This window comes from Eubalaena glacialis, chromosome 11, assembly GCF_028564815.1.
Source record: "Eubalaena glacialis isolate mEubGla1 chromosome 11, mEubGla1.1.hap2.+ XY, whole genome shotgun sequence".
In the NCBI taxonomy this organism is placed as follows: Eukaryota; Metazoa; Chordata; class Mammalia; order Artiodactyla; family Balaenidae; genus Eubalaena; species Eubalaena glacialis.
This window is the reverse complement of record NC_083726.1, coordinates 27535712-27547673: the sequence shown is the minus strand read 5'-3', so window position 1 is coordinate 27547673 and position 11962 is coordinate 27535712. Positions and strand designations below refer to the sequence as shown.

The window sequence follows — 11962 nt, the reverse complement described above, 5'->3', positions numbered from 1 at the left end:
CCTTATTGTCATCTATAGGGTTACACAAACACAGTGAGCTATTTTGGTTTATATTCTTTTCTTTTTCTGGTGGGGATATGGTTCTCCCAGCTATTTTCTAATAGGCAATTGTGGTAATTTTATTGAGTTTGCCTCACCCCTGTCCTTATCCCTACCTCCACTTACCCACAGTTTAATACTTCTCAATAAGACCCTTCTCATTTCACCTAGCACAAAAACCTGATTATGTGGTTGGACAGTATCATGCATAGGCCAGTCCTTGGGACAAATAGTAGATGTATTTGGGTTTATTTCACAGGTAATAGGCTGTGTTTCTTGACTTTTAATTGCACTTTTACTATGTGGCAAGTTTTATGCTGAGCTCTTTACATGTATTATTTGATTTAAACACCATGAGTGGCAATATAATCACATTGTTCCCATTTTGCAGATGAAGAAGATGAGGCTCAAAGAGGTTGAAATAGAAGGCCATCCCTTTACCAAGTGGCAGAGCTGGTATTTGAAGCCAGGTTATCCGATTTTAACATCTGATCTATGATCTAATATCTGGGATCTCCAGCCTTGCTATGCAGCCTGAGTCAGTCCCTGGGAGTCACTGTTATATCAGAGGAAGGGCTACCAAGGGATCTAGACCCGTGCATTTGCTGACTTGATTGTTCAAAGAAAACTACAGGTGCTGCAGGCCTCCCTTCCCTGCCCCATACACCACCTACTACAAATCACTTTTGTTCTTAGGGGCCTCACTTGTCTCATCTGTTAACTAGAAACAATGTTATTTTGGGTAAACTACATATTTTTCTATTTGTAAAATTTTTGAAATAGTTATAAATTTATATTATATAAAAATTATAAAGGTAGTTGCAAAGATAGTACAGAGAGGGACAGAGAGGAACTGTGTACCCTTCATCGAGTTTCCCCCAGTGGTTACATCGTATATAACTGTAGCACAAGCAGAACCTGAAAACTGACATTGTTATAAAGTGTATGCATAGTTCTATGCCATTTTATCACCAGCAGATTAGTGTAGCCACCCCGGAAATCAGGATGCAAACTTCTTAATCACTGTTAAGATCTCCCTCATGCTACCCATTTAGAGTCACCATCCTCCCATCCCTAACCCTTGGCAACTATTGATTTGTTCTCCATCTCTATAATTTTATTTCAAATCAATCTTTAAGAAAAAAACCACCCGTTTTCATTATGAAATACCTTGATCAGAAAAGTACAGAGACTATTGTAACAATACTTCATAACCACCACTCAGATAAACAGATTTCATACATGTTGTTGTATTGCCTTCAAAATTAAAAAAAAAAAAAAAATCACAGATTGAGTTTAAGGTCTCTTTGTCTTACTCTCTGAGCCTATTGACCACCTACCCTCCCCCGAGATAAACTCTATCCTAAAGGTATTGTGTATCCTTCCTGTCCGTGTTTTTAATCTTTTACAACATAACTAGGAGCCTATAAATACCATGTAGCATAGTTTTGTATGTATTTACATTTTATATAAGGAAGTCAACAAATATTTATCGAGTACCTACTATGTGCTAGGTGCTGCTCCAGACCCTGGGAGTATGGTGGTAAGTAAGGCAAAACCCTTGTCCTAAATATATAAATATATGAATAAATGAGATAATTGTACATGTCTGTAACTGTGTGAAAATGATAAAATAGGATACTGTGGTTCGGATTATCAGAGGTGGGGGAGTGAGGGAGTTGGCAGGGCCCTGAGGAATGGCCTTGCTGAGGATATTGCTCTTGTGAGTTATCTTGGTTATTTTTTTGTTCTGATATTAACTTATGGATCAACTTATCAAGTGCCATGGGAAAAAATTATGGATTTTAATTGTAATTGCAATGAACTTATAGATTAATTTGGAGAGAATTGCCATCTTTGAGTCTTCCCATCCCATACATGAACATGGCATATCCTTTAATTTATTTAGATCTTTTACGTGCCTCAATCAAGCTTTATCCATAAAGATCTTGTATTTCCTTTGTTAGATTTGTTTGTAAGTTCCCCAAGTTTTTGTTGCTGCTGTTAATGGAATCTTGGTTTTAAATTATACCTTCTATTAATTTTCTGTTGGGATATGGGATAACTTTTTTTTTTTTTTGAATGTTCATTTGTATCCAACAACCTTTTTAATTCTAGTGGTTTGTCAAAGAGTCTTTTAGATTTTTTAATGTAGACAGTCATATTGTCTGCAGATTATTGTGTTAGTTTTTTTCAGTTAACCAATGTGTGGATAATCTTAAATCTCTTTCAAACCCTAGGATCCGTGATTCTATTCAATGCTTTTGTATCTATGTGTGGGTAAAAAGTAAGCATGGGTACTCACTCTTGATGCATCATATAATATCTTGATACACTGTACAACAATCTTTTTTTATTCTTGCCTCCTATTCCCTTCTCTATTGACTTTACTGGGAAATCTTCACCAAAATTTTGATAACAAAAATAAAATAGTTATAATAAAAAAGTCTTTAAGAGATTAGACATCATTCATCACTTGCTGGTGACTGTGATACCACTATAGGCTTAGATGTACATGGCACATATTATAAATTGCAAGATGTGGGTCAAGACGAAGTGAGAAAAAGAAAATTGTCAATCCTCCGTATTTGTAGAACACACACACGTACACACATACATAACACACATACATACCATATGTGTGTGTGTATGAAGTCAGGTGAGCTACACAATATATTGGCATTTAGATCATATTTTCTATAGTTGGAAACATCAAATCCAGGAAATGTATACAGTTTCCAATTAAGGTTCAAAGGCATATGGCAGGTCTCTAAGAGACTTTGGGAGGTATTGTTTCTGGAGGTGAGTCTCTACTCTTTGATGGGTCCCTTGGACCAGGAGTGGATCAAGTTTGGGTGGTTCTCCACTCCTAGGATTATGGTCAGGACGGTCCACAGGGTGGGTTGTAGCATAAGTCCCCTTCACTGCTCAGCTCCTGGGAAGTAAGGAGACTATGTTCTGCCTCAGAGCCCTGTGTTCTGTGATTCCCTAAGACATTGGACCTAGCACTACATGGGGTGCTAGGTGGTGGTGGTGAGATGAACACAGGAAGTGCCATTTTGGCATTTTCCTAGGTAAAAAAGGAAAGACCATAGGCCCACTCCTCTTGGGAAGCCTTCCGAAGGGCCTGGCCTATCGAACTTTGCTTGGGCTGCTTTTCAGGGTTGTCCAAACCTCCCTGGAGTAAGGTCCAGTCAGGATGTGGTCTGAGCTGAGACGCAGTTGGAAGGCCATTTATTCCACCACTGAATCTACTTGGTCAGAGACCAAGTCATAGCTGTTCCCCGAAGCTATGAGAGTAAACACTGCCTCCTATTTTTAGTAGTTCGTTGCTTGCAAAAATCCAGACCTTTGAGTCTAAGCCACCTTCAGCTTAACAGGCTACCCTGTGATAACAACCACCTCAACAATGACCAAGACAGTCACCACTACCAGTTTTCTGGGGTTACTGTGTGCAGGTGTTGTGCTAAGTGCTCTATATGCATTATCTTGTTGCATCCTCACACGGGGTAGTCATTGTTATTATCCCTATTTTCCAAATGGGAAAACCAAGATTCAGAAAGGTAAGGCCACCTGTCCCAAGTCGCACAGCCCTTCAGAAGCAGAGCCTAGTCCTGAACACAGGTCATCCCAGCTAGATGCCATAGTTCACATTTTTTTAAAAAATTTATTTATTTATTTATTTTTGGCTGCGTTGGGTCTTCGTTGCTGCACGCGGGCTTTTCTCTAGTTGCGGTGAGCAGGGGCTACTCTTCGTTGCGGTGCGGTGGCTTCTCATTGCGGTGGCTTCTCTTGTTGCAGGGCACGGGCTCTAGGCACACGGGCTTCAGTAGTTGTGGCACGCGGGCTCAGTAGTTGTGGCTCACGGGCTTAGTTGCTTTGCGGCACGTGGGATCTTCCCGGACCAGGGCTCGAACCTGTGTCCCCTGCACTGGCAGGCAGATTCTTAACCACTGCGCCACCAGGGAAGTCCCATAGTTCACATTTTTGACCACTTCTTATTCCTGCCTTTCCATGTTCCATAATGGCATCTGTGGTGGTATGTTTATTACATGGGATCTGGTCCAGGTTCCTCAATGAACTTTAGTTGATAACTGGATTCAGGTTAAAAAATCAAGAGATTTATGTCAGTCTCTATGGGAGATATTAAATGTCATTTTTCTTATCGTTTTCTTATTTTTTAAAAGCCATTGGATTTACAAGTTACCTTGTTCTTCTCACCATGTTCTCTTTTTACAGAGAAACCCAAGATATTTTTCCAACACAGTGTTATTTGGGGTAATTGACAATTTGAAGGGCGTCCAGCAGTTGTGTAGGACGTAGTCTTAAAATGGCCAATAATACCATCAGAATATGAACAAGCTCCAGGGGTGGAACCAGAAATGTGGCTGCGTGCTCCTCGTTGATTGCTTTAGCAGAAAAATCAAGTTCAGGATCTTGTGTTTACTGAGATGACTAGAGCACATTATCAGAGTAGCTGTACCTGGAAAATTTCTGACTTAAGTCTACTGATGTCATGTAAATGGCATTTGGGAAACAATAAGTGATGGTTTGGTTGCCAAATAAAAGTCCAGGGAACACCCACATGGAGACAATATACTTGTTTCTAATTTGACAGCTCTCAGAGGGCAAACACGGTGGTGCTGGCCATTTCCTGGTGAGTCCTCATTGTGTAGATGAGTAGATAAAAGCTTCACTATTTATGCGGTGAGGTGAGGTGGCGGGTGGCAGCCTCACAGAATGCCTGCACTGGGAGTTGTCAGAGTCAAGGCTCTTTTGCTTGCAAGTAACAGAAATCTACTTCAAAGTAGCTTAAACAAAAATAAATGAAGGATAATATTTATACATGTACATACGTACATGAGATAACATAAATAGGACAGGGGCTTTACTCGAAGGATACAGGGTTATCTCATGGAATCCAAGGATGACCAGTGTTGGGGGCTTCAGTAGAGACAAGAATGCCTGCGCACTAGGGTGGCTGTCCTCTCAGGCACCTCCTCTCTGGGATCCATGGCCCCTTGTCCCTGCTTCTCCATCCTTCCTCCTCTTTTCTCGGGGGGTGGGCACAAATGGGCAAGAAGGCTCAGTTTCCAAACACATTCTTTTCTTTCTACTCTTCTGAACACATATATTCTCAAAAAAAAAAAAAAAGCTGAATTTTTGTCACTGTTACTCCTGTCATGGTGGGAGAAAATGTGAGAAGTAGTTGTTATCTTTGCATGAATAGGCCGTGCATAAACAACGTATGAGGGGAGATACCTGTTTTATAAAATTGATACTCCAATAATCTGCATTTTTATTCCTCAGACCAAGAAGAAATGATTCATTTTATCCAAATCTAATATTTTATATTTGAAAGAGTTTCACTGATTGCCTATCAAAATTAATTACAATAACTATAATAAAGAAGTAGTTTTGTCAGACATTATTTTATAGATACAGTTATGTCTATCCAAACATACGTGAATTGTGTGTTTTAAGAAAAAAAAACTGTGGTGGGTATTTTAGAAAGTTAGACTACATTTGTAAAGTCATCTATTCACATATCTGCTGGGTAAGTTCAGAATTTTTACATGTTGGGTTTAAAAGCAAAAAATATATTTGCTCACATATGTAGGGTAAAATATTTAGGAAACAACAAACCCTCCTACCTACTCCCATCCGCAACCTGAGTGGTCTTGGTGATTTTGTAAGTCAGTACAGCTTCTGAGTAGTCCTTTTAAATTCCCTTACTTTTTATTTAAAAATTGTGCTTATAATGTACTTTAAATACACATAAAGCATAGAGAAGAATATGACACCCCTCTCCCCACATTTAACAAGGATGATTGTTGTGGCATTGTTTGTTGTGGTATTGTTTTTCATAGTCTCCTAAATGAGCAAGTTGCCAAGCGTTACACCCAGTGTATAACCAATATATGTAAGATTAAAAATTTTCCAAAGCTATACTATATATTTCTTGGGATACATATACTTGTTAAGACATAAATACACAATGGGGAGGTACTCAGCCACTTCCGAAGGGTTGTTACCTGTCAGAAATTTGATGGGTGACATCAGAGGCTTCAACCACATCTGGATGCTTTATTAAAAAAAATCATCTGAAGCAAATATGGAAAATGTTAACAATTGTTGATTCTTGGAGGTTTTCAGTATTAAGCATATGGTGAGACAATTTGACTTTTCAAGTGGAAGCTTAGAAATGTTTTTCCTTCCCCTCAGCCATGTTTGTAATTAATAAAAAGGAACCACATGAAAAACTCATGGGTGGATGTCTATTGTAAGAATGTCACTTGAGTCAGAGAATGGAGTAAAGGGGGGAAAAGGAAATGTCCTTCAAATTGTGTAGCTCTTCATTTTATTCTAATCGATGCTCTTCTGAGGGGTAGTAGAGGTAGAATTCATAACTATCACCATCATCTTACTAGCTGGCATTTACTGCATGCTTTATAATGTGTCCGTCACTTGCCAAACACTTTACATGGGATATTAGTTAGGATACAGGTTCATTTGCCATAACGGAGACCCAAAGTAACAGTGTCTTAAATAAGACAGAATTTTATTTGCCACTCACAGAACAGTCTGGACATATGAGTCCACAGCTGATACGATGGCTCCATGAGAGCCAAGGATCTGAGCTCCTCCTGTCTTGTTGCTCTGCCATTCCTAGGGTGTTGCCCTTATACTCATAGTCCAGGATGGCACTTAGCTTTCCATTACTAGTTGTTGCTCATATTTCCTTGACCAGAAGTGAGTCACATGAGCACATCTGGCTGTAAAGGAAGCTGGGAAATGTAGTCTTTATTCTGCACAGCCATGTATGGCAGCTACAAAAACTGGGGTTTCTATTCCTATAGAGTAAGAGGAGATGGGTATGGGAGGCCACAAGAAGTCTGTGCCACAAGCAGAGAGTTTCTTTTCTTTTTTCTTTAAATTTTAATTTTATTGGAGCATAGCTGATTTACAATGTTGTGTTAGTTTCAGGTGCACAGCAGAGTGATTCAGTTATATATATATATATATATATTCATTCTTTTTTTAGATTCTTTTCTCATATAGGTTATCACAGAATATTCAGTGGTGTTCCCTGTGCTATACAGTATGTCCTTGTTGGTTATCTATCTCATATATAATAGTGTGTGTATGTTCATCCCAAGCTCCTGATTTATCCCTCCCCCAACGTTTCCCCTTTGGTAACCGTAAGTCTGTGTTCGAAATCTGTATCCAGCCATTGGCTTTTATTGTCCCATAGCTCTTGGATGCTCTGTTCTGTTTTTGTTTAATTTGTTGTGTTTTCCACTCTTTTTTGCCTTTGTGTTTCAGTTTGTTTAATTTCCATTGACCTGTCTTCAAGTTCACCAATCCTTTTTTCTTATTTTAAAATTTTTTATTGAAGTATAGTTGAATTACAATGTTATGTTAATTACTGCTGTACAGCAAAGTGACTCAGTTGTACATATATATACATTCTTTTTCATATTCTTTTCCATTATGGTTTATTACAAGATATTGAATATAGTTCCCTATGCTATACAGTAGGACCTTGTTGTTTATCGATTCTGTATATACCAGTTTGCATCTGCTAGTCCCAAACTCCCAATCCAGCCCTCTCCCACCCACCTCCCCCTTGGCAACCACCAGTCTATTCTCTATGTCCCTGATTCTGTTTTATAGATAGGTTCGTTTGTGCCATATTTTAGATTCCACATATAAGTGATATCATATGGTATTTGCCTTTCTCTTTCTGACTTACTTCACTTAGTATGATAATCTCTAGTTGCATCCATGTTGCTGCAAATGGCATTATTTTGTTCTTTTTTATGACTGAGTAGTATTCCATTGTATGTATGTACTGCATCTTCTTTATCCATTCATCTGTCGATGGACATTTAGGTTGTTTCCATGTCTTGGCTATCGTGAATAGTGCTGCTATTTACATAGGGGTGCATGTATCTTTTTGAATTATAGTTTTGTCTGGATATATGCCCAGGAGTGGGATTGCTGGATCATATGGTAATTCTGTTTTTAGTTTTCTGAGGAACCTCTATACTGTTTTCCATAGTGGCTGCACCAACTTACATTCCCACTAAACATGTAGGAGGGTTCCCTTTTCTCCACACCATCTCCAGCATTTGTTATTCGTAGACTTTTTAAAGATGGCCATTCTGACCGATGTGAGGTGGTACCTCACTGAAGTTTGATTTGCATTTCTCTAATAATTAGTGATGTTGAGCATCTTTTCATGTGCCTGTTGGCCATCTGTATATCTTCTTTCGAGAAATGTCTCTTTAGGTCTTCTGCCCATTTTTGGATTGGGTTGTTTGTTTTTTTGTTGTCAAGTTGTATGAGCTGTTTGTATATTTTGGAAATCAAGCCCTTGTCAGCCGCATCGTTTGCAAATACTTTCTCCCATTCTGTAGGTTGTCTTTTCGTTTTTGTTTATGGTTTCCTTTGCTGTGCAAAAGCTTGTAAGTTTGATTAGGTCCCATTTGTTTATTTTCATTTTTATTTCTATTGCCTTGGGAGACTGACCTAAGAAAACATTGGTACAATTTCTGTCAGGGGAATGTTTTGCCTATGTTCTCTTCTAGGAGTTTTATGGTGTCATGTCTTGTGTTTAAGTCTTTAAGCCATTTTGAGTTTATTTTTGTGTATGGTGAGAGGGTGTGTTCTAACTTCATTGATTTACATGCGACTGTCCAACTTTCCCAGCACCACTTGCTGAAGAGACTGCCTTTTTCCCATTGTATATTCTTGCCTCCTTTGTCGAAGATTAATTGACCGTAGGTGTGTGGGTTTATTTCTGGGCTCTCTATTCTGTTCCATTGATCCATGTATCTGTTTTTTTGTGCTGATACCACACTGTTTTGATTACTGTAGCTTTGTAGCATTGTCTGAAGTCTGCCTCCTGCTTTGTTCTTTTTCCTCAGGATTGCTTTGGAAATTCTGGGTCTTTTATGTTTCCATGTGAATTTTAGGATTATTTGTTTTAGTTCTGTGAAAAAGGTCATGGGTAATTTGATAGGGATTGCATTAAATCTGTAGATTGCTTTAGTAGTATGGCCATTTTAACAATATTAATTCTTCCAGTCCAAGAGGATGGGATATCTTTCCATTTCTTTGAATCATCTTCAATTTCCTTTATTAATGTTTTATAGTTCTCAGCATATAAATCTTTCAGCTCCTTGGTGAGGTTTATTCCTAAGTATTTTATTTTTTGTGCTGCGATTTTAAAAGGTGTTGGTTTTTTTTACATTCCCTTTCTGATATTTCATTGTTGGTGGAAAGAAATGCAACTGATTTCTGTATGTTAATCTTGTATCCTGCTGCCATGCTGAATTCGTTTATCAGTTCTAATAGTTTTTGTGTGGTGTCTTTAGGGTTTTCTATATATAGTATCATATCAGCTGCATATAATGACAGTTTTACCTCTTCCTTTCCAATTTGGATACCTTTTATTTCTTTTTCTTGTCTGATTGCTGTGGCTTGGACTTCCAATGCTATGTTGAAGAGAAGTGGTGAGAGTGGGCATCCTTGTTTTGGTTCAGATTTTAGCAGGAAGGCTTTCAACTTTTCACCATTGAGTATTATATTGGCTATGGGTTTGTGATAAATAGCTTTTATTATTTTGAGATATGTTCCCTCTATACCCACTTTGGTAAGAGTTTTTATCATGAATGGATGTTGAATTTTGTCAAATGCTTTTTCTGCATCTATTGAGATGATCATTTGGTTTTTGTCCTTTCTTTTGTTTATGTGGTGTACCACATTGATTGATTTGTGTATGTTGAACCATCCTTGTGAACTTGGGATGAATCCCACTTGGTCGTGGTATATGATCTTTTTTATGTGTTGTTGGATTCGGTTTGCCAATATTTTGTTGAGAAGAGAGTTTCTATTTAACCTCACAACAAAACTAAGAGTCAAGCCTGAATTGATCTGTTGAACACATGAGAAAAAGAGAGATTAAGTTACTTGCTGAAGGTCACACAGCTAGTACTTTGTGGAGCTGGATGAGGCTTTATTTTGATTACTTTTTGCATTTGCATCCAGTTTTCTGAGAAGTTCTAACACTGGGATCTGGGCTGGGAGTGCTCAGCCTTCTTAGGACTGCCACACCTCATCAGTGCATACTTGATTTCATCACACCTTTTAAAACAATAACCTGGGAAGGACCTGTGTGCCCTGTTCTTTAGAGTTGAAAGCAAACACACATTTAATTGTGTTCAAGGAATTCTGTGACATTTCTCCAGCAATGGGTAGTACATTTGGATGTTGTCCAATCAGAACTGGGAACCTAGACCAGGGATATGTCATTCTTTTTTTTTTTTTTTTTTGGGGGGTTTATTTATTTATTTATTTTGTGGTCACGCTACACAGCTTGCAGGATCTTAGTTCCCTGACCAGGGATTGACCCCGGGCCCTCAGCAGTGAAAGAGCGGAGTCCTAACCACTGGACTGCCAGGGAATTCCCTCTGAAGCAGGGTTTAAATAGACTTTATTGTTACAAGGGAGGCCCTACCGAGCAGGGCCTTCTAAACGGATACATGTGGTCCCAGGATGTCAACATGGAGAAATCAAGAGGTCACGACTGCAGAAGAGATCACTGTAACTGAAGGACAGGATCCAGGGGAGGCCGGCCAGGAATGCAGCAGACACAATCAGGACAGGCCGGGGCGCTCAGGTCACAGGGTGAGGGAGAGGACAGCTCCTGTCACTCCCGCTTCTTGTAGTTCTCCAGGTGTGACAGGACCCAGCCCGACGGCAGGAGGAAACACAGGAAGCAGGAGGTGAGCCCAATGGCGATATCCATGGTCCCGAGCTGCTCCCGCGGCGGCTTGGAATGGATCTGGGCCCGCGGCACCGGGAGCCGCCGGGCCGGGCCTGTCAGGCCCCTCAGCAGCAGTGGAGTCAGCACGGACATGACCACACTGAGGAGACTGCAGGTAGCCAGTAGCCGGGATATGTCATTCTTTAGTTCAGATTGTACCTGGCTTCTGGTTAGTCTAGAAAATGTGCCTCCAAAATCTTCTTAATAAGAAGGAAATGCTTTAATTAAATATGTGTTCTAACATCTTGCACTGAGCCCAGTATTAAGGCCATGGACTATCTCCTGAGCTTTAAATAAAAAGTGGCAAATTTTCTAGAGATGATTTTAAGGAGAAAAAAGTAGCATCAAAACCAAATGTTGCTTTTGGACACCATCCAACCACCAGCATCTTCCATGCAACAAAACTTGGCAGAAGAGTGACCCCTTTCTCCCACCAGATCACAGTTTTCAAGAGATGCCATGTGCTGAAAACAAAATTTCAAAAGGGAAACCTGTTTTCCTGAAGGTCTACATCTGACATTATTCAAGCTCATGCTAGATCAAAATGATACACCCTAGGAAAAGGCACGCAATTATACCTGTTATATATCCCTGCCTTTGGAAATGCTAGAAGTTGAAGTCTTTACGTGATGAACTCAGGACCAAGGTCAGGATTAGGGTAAGGCAAGTGAGGCACCCACTTCTGGCAGCAAAATTCACAGGGGTACTGAAAAACTTATTAATCAAGTAAAATAGTATTTTAATGCAAAAATTTAAAAATAAAAATAAATATGAAATAAATTCATGATGAAAAAATAACAAAATTTTAAGTGAAGACTGGCTGTTGTTGATTGTGTTACTAGCCTGTATTGCTGTGTGATGGGAACAGCCATGTCGAGTCAGCCCCTAGGTTCCTGGCTCCAGGGTCCTCAGATTGCCCACCAGGAAGGTTTATAAGGTTTGACAACATGTGCAAAAGATTGGGCAATGCAAGGCTTTATGTATTGTCATGACTTTTGATCACAGAGCTTTTATTAATTTTTCTCACTTGGTTCAAAATATTTTGGAGGATATTTTGATGAGTATATATAGGAGTGCATATTTCTCCAT

The 11962-nt window shown here is 39.3% G+C and overlaps 1 protein-coding gene across 1 annotated transcript; it reads right to left on the bottom strand.

Moving 5' to 3' along the window:
* Positions 1-10523: 10523 nt before the first annotated feature.
* On the bottom strand, positions 10524-10998 carry LOC133100911 (cytochrome c oxidase subunit 8A, mitochondrial). Its single transcript, XM_061205414.1, has one exon. It carries the CDS (start codon positions 10964-10966, stop codon positions 10757-10759), a length of 210 nt encoding a protein of 69 aa, XP_061061397.1. The 5' UTR covers positions 10967-10998; the 3' UTR covers positions 10524-10756.
* Positions 10999-11962: the final 964 nt, after the last annotated feature.

Coding starts and splice junctions, on each gene's coding strand:
- LOC133100911 (XM_061205414.1), bottom strand. CDS start 10,966: ATGTCCGTGCTGACTCCACTGCTGCTGAGGGGCCTGACAGGCCCGGCC.